The sequence below is a fragment of the Myiozetetes cayanensis genome, unplaced genomic scaffold, assembly GCF_022539395.1.
Source record: "Myiozetetes cayanensis isolate MyiCay16 unplaced genomic scaffold, myiCay2020 scf1605, whole genome shotgun sequence".
NCBI lineage: Eukaryota > Metazoa > Chordata > Aves > Passeriformes > Tyrannidae > Myiozetetes > Myiozetetes cayanensis.
This window is the reverse complement of record NW_026087277.1, coordinates 1-4,706: the sequence shown is the minus strand read 5'-3', so window position 1 is coordinate 4,706 and position 4,706 is coordinate 1. Positions and strand designations below refer to the sequence as shown.

The window sequence follows — 4,706 nt, the reverse complement described above, 5'->3', positions numbered from 1 at the left end:
CCAACCTGACCAGCCTCGAGTTCTCCAGTTCCTCCCTCTTGATCTTGTTCAAGTCAGGAGGAGAATTAGCTCCCCTTTCCCATCAGGAAGCACTTCCAGGCACTGTGACCTTTCCAAGCTCTTGGAACATCACCCAGCTCCCTCAGCATTCCTGGGTGCAACACAAAGGCTGATGGACATCCAGTCACACAGAACAAGATCCACACATCCTCTTCCCAGCCATTCTTCTCCATCTCCAGCACTTTTTCTGACCTGCACTCAACTGGGACCTCCCTGGTCAAAAACACTGCAGCTCCAGGAACCTCTGCATGGACACCATAAAATCATCACAGAAGGCTTGTGTGGGAAGGGACCTTAAAGATCATCCAGTTCCAACCTCAGCCATGGGCAGGGACACTTCCACTAGCCCAGGTTGCTCCAAGCCCCATCCAACCTGGCCTAGGACACTTCCAGGGATCCAGGGGCAGCCACAGCTTCTCTGGGTGACCTGTGCCAGGGCCTCCCCACCCTCCCACCAAACAATTTCCTCCCACAATCCCATCTAACCCCACCCTCTCTCAGCTGCAAAACATTCCCTTGATCCTGTTCCCACCTGGCAGTGGAGCAGATCACGGAGTTCAACCCAACCTGCCCAAGCAGGGACAGCTCAACCAGGCTGGGCAGGACCATGTCCTGTCAGGGTTTCAGCCACTTGAGGCCATTTCCACCCGTCCTATCTTTGGGACCACAACAAAACCCTTGTGACCCCCTGGATGTGGAACCCAGAGCGCAGCACAAAGAAAGGCCAGTGAGAAAGACAGGCCCAGGGAGCTGGCAGGTGCTGGGGGGCAATGAACAGGATGGAAGGGGCAGCCCCTCACACCCGGCAAAACTGCACAGCCCAGAGCAGCCTGACAGGGCTGGGATGGTTTGGGGCCCCTCCTCACAACACACCCACCAACAAAGCTACAGCAGTGCCAAGGCATGAACTCACTGAGGACACCCCAATTATCCTTGGCTTTGGTTGTTTCTTCTGGTTTTCCTGACATGGATCTTCCATGCAAATCCTCCCAATTCCAACTCAATCTCAAAAGCTGCCACCAAGGTCAGATGGACACGGCCTCAAGGGCAGGACATGGAAACACAGAATTCCACAAAGGAATGTCTGCACTGTGACAGAGGAGGAGAGAGGAGCCCAGTGACCAGCCACTAGTAACTATAATATTTTACTCACAGGTACAGGATGTTACAACATATGGGTTAAAATTAGGAAACCTCATGGCTTGAATGTGGAATACGGGAACTGGGGTCACAGCCCAGCCTGGGCACAAAGGGATCGAGCCCTGTGTGGGGTTTGGTTATTGCATTTCTTCAGGAGGCCAAGAAATAAAGTTTAAATGAGCAAGTCTCTTGTTGTAGGAAAACTTCAGAAGTCCAAATGCACCATAGGAATGGAACCTGAACAGCCTGAATTCAGCCTGTGCAGACTCAAGTTTTCCAGGTCCTCTCCCTTGCTCTCAATCAGGATTCCAGGGGATGAGCTGTCCTTCATCCCTCAAGAAGTGCTCCAAAGGACTATGACCTTTCCAAGCTGATGGAGAGTGGCCTTCCCAGGACATCAAATGGCTCCCTCAGCATTCCTGGGTGCAACACAAGCACTGAGGGACATCCAGTCCCACAGAACAAGAGGGGGCCCACTCAGCACAAAGCACCCACAAACCACAGCACACGAGGGACACCAAATCACCTCCCTCATGACATCACACCTCTCCTGGGCTCTGGGTGTTTACTTCAGCCCTCCCTGACACACCTCCAACAACCCAAGCCTCCCACAAACCAAGCCCTCCAAGCTGCCGCCAGCTGACAGTGCTGGGCCAAGGCTGTGCCGCCCCTGCGGGAGCTGCATAAAAGCCGGCCCAGCGCCTCTCTCCCTCACACGCTTCTCCTGACGCCTTCTCCTGCCTTCTGTGCCGCCAACCAGGTGAGCCTGCAGCCCCTGACAACCCCCTCCTGCTCCTGCCACACCGCCCCCCTGGCCCCTCTCTCCCAGCACGCTCTGCCCCAGCCTCAGCAGCCCTCACGCCTCCCCACAGCCCCACAGCAGCCTCCCCACTGCCTCGCCCTCCTGCAACACCGCCCCTCGCACCCCCACGGCCCTGCGCTGCCTCAGCCCCCTCTCTGCTCTGCTCTGCTCTTCCCTTCCCTTCTCTTCTCTTCCCTGCCCTCACAGGGCCCCTCCACACCACACCCATGGCCTGCTACGACCTCTGCCGCCCCTGCGCACCCACCCCGCTGGCCAACAGCTGCAACCAGCCCTGTGTCACCCAGTGCCAGGACTCCACCGTCCTCATCCAGCCCTCCCCCGTGCGCGTCACCCTGCCAGGGCCCATCATGACCTCCTTCCCCCAGAGCTCCGCCGTCGGATCCAGCGCAGGGGCTGCCCTGGGCACGGAGCTCAATGCCCAGGGACAGCCCATCTCCGGCGCCTTTGGGGCCTTTGGCTACGGCCTCGGCTCTGCCCGTGCCTTTGGCTACGGCCTGGGAGGCCTGGGCTGCTACGGCACCAGGGGCTGCTCCACCTGCTGAGCCCCCAAACAACTGCCCCAACACCAACCACCCGCCACCTGCAATCCTCCACCTGCAACAGGGATTCATCTCCATGCTAAGGCTCTGGAGAAATCTCCTGCAAGGCAAGGACCTCGGCTGATGGTCGCCCTCCTGGCACCTCAGGCCACATCCGGTGCCCTGCCTGCTTGATCCTTTTCTCTCTTTTGTCTCAATAAACTTCTCCTGCATCACAGCCTCTCATGACTCTTCTTGTTTTGTTTTAATGGTCTCACAAAATCACTTCAAAAAAGCCAGGGCTCAACAGGCCATTGGGGTGGGTGGAAAAGGGCTACAGGATCTTTCATAACAAAGGTGCCACCAGCACTAATACACAGATTGGCACAGGGTGGGGGCCTTGCAAAACATGACACAAACCCATCAGCTGCTGCACTAAAGGGTTCCCCACAACAATGCTCTCCTGCACAGCCTCTGCCAAAGTCTCTCTGGGCCAGCACACACTGCACAAACTCTCTCACCCAGCAGGATCCTCAAACCCTGCACAAAACAGAGTTACAAGATCATTCAGATTGGAAAGAACTCTGGAGAGTAAGTGATTTGACCCCTCTTCTCAAGAATAGCCACAGAGAGCAGCATTTCCAGCATTATGGACAGATCAGATTTACATCTCTGAGGAGGGAGATTCCACCACCTCTTCCACACGATGAACACCCTCAAACTGCCTTCTTTGCCCATGGAATTCCATTTGTTTTCACTTGTGCTCACATCCACCTCTCCTGCTACTGTGCAGGACTCTCAAGAGCCAGGTTCCCTTCCCTTCATTCCTGCCATCACAGATTCACACACACCTCACATGACCCAGGGCACGTTTTGGACTCCTGCCTAAGTGTTCCCAACTCTTGCACCCTCTCCACTCATGAAAAGGTCCTGCACCCCTTCACAATCCCCGTGGCCCTACCCTGGTCTGGAGTCACTCACTCCAGGATCCTTTGGTTCTCCACCATCACCACAAGGTCCATCTGCTGCGTTGCTTTCTATCTGATTGCTCCCCAGCCACTGCTGCCACAGGGAAGAGTCCTCTGCAGAGACAGGACTGGGCATTTCCCTTCCACAATTCCATCAGATTCCTCTCTGGGCAGGGCTGGAGAATCAGGTCCCTCCCTCAGCACCGCAGGGCTCAGCCCACCTTTCCCCTGGACTATTGCACATCCAGGGACACAACCCCCCTCTCTGGGGGGAGCCCTGACACCCCCTGACTCCCTGGCACCCCCAGCCCAGCCCTGCCCTGGCCCAGCTGCCCCAGCAAGGCCCAGGCACAGATCCCCTTCCTGCCTGCCCTCCTCTTCCTCCCCAACAGCTCTGCTGCCCTGGGGGACAACCCTCAGCACACTCAGCTCGCCTGCATTTCGGCAGCTGCTGGCAGTCACCAGAGGGCTCTGGGGACACTGCAATCACCCAGCTCAGCCCCAGTTAGCACAGGCACTCAGGGAGGATGCAGGAACTGCAGACCTGCCAGGCTGTTCTGAGGACCCAGAACAGTGATGGAGAAGATCCTACAGGGTGGGACTGGAAGGCACTGGAAGGACAATGCAACCATCAGGCACAGCCACAATGGGGTCACTCAGGGAAAGTCTCTCCTGCCTGATTTCATATCCTCCAGTGTTTCTGCTCCTCCACTCAAAGATGAAGGGAATGTGATGAACACAATTTCTTGGGACTTCAGTCAGGTTGATGATCCTGTCCCTCACTGGGCCCTCCTGGACAGGACAATTGTCCAGCTGTGGATCAGCAGCACAGGCAGCCCTGGGTGAAGAACTGGGGATGCCAGAGCTCAAAGGGGGACAGTGACTGGGGCTCCATCTGCCTGCTGACCCAGCCCCAGCGCTGGCCCCAGGGCTCCCTGGCAGCGCCACTTCTCTCCCACACTTTGATCCTTGCTCTGCCAGCAGGACAAGTGGCCAGGAAGAGCCAAAGGCCATCGTGCAGCCACTCTCACCTGCAAATTGCCCTCTCCTGAAGGCTCTTCTTTTCCCCTGGCAGGGTTGGCACAACACAGGAACGGATGGAAATGGTGGAAGAGCAAAGCTCCAGCCTGGAAGGTTCACAACATCAGCTCACCCAAAACAGCTCCTGAACCACATCCTGGAGCAGCAGCTGCACTG

General features: G+C 56.8%; 1 protein-coding gene across 1 annotated transcript; it reads left to right on the top strand.

The window, feature by feature from the left end:
- Positions 1 to 2,229: 2,229 nt before the first annotated feature.
- On the top strand, positions 2,230 to 2,585 carry LOC126638113 (feather keratin 4-like). Its single transcript, XM_050311759.1, has one exon. It carries the CDS (start codon positions 2,230 to 2,232, stop codon positions 2,563 to 2,565), a length of 336 nt encoding a protein of 111 aa, XP_050167716.1. The 3' UTR covers positions 2,566 to 2,585.
- The last annotated feature ends 2,121 nt before the right edge of the window (positions 2,586 to 4,706 follow it).

What these genes read in the sequence shown, in the direction of transcription:
- LOC126638113 (XM_050311759.1), top strand. Translation starts at nt 2,230, where the DNA reads ATGGCCTGCTACGACCTCTGCCGCCCCTGCGCACCCACCCCGCTGGCC.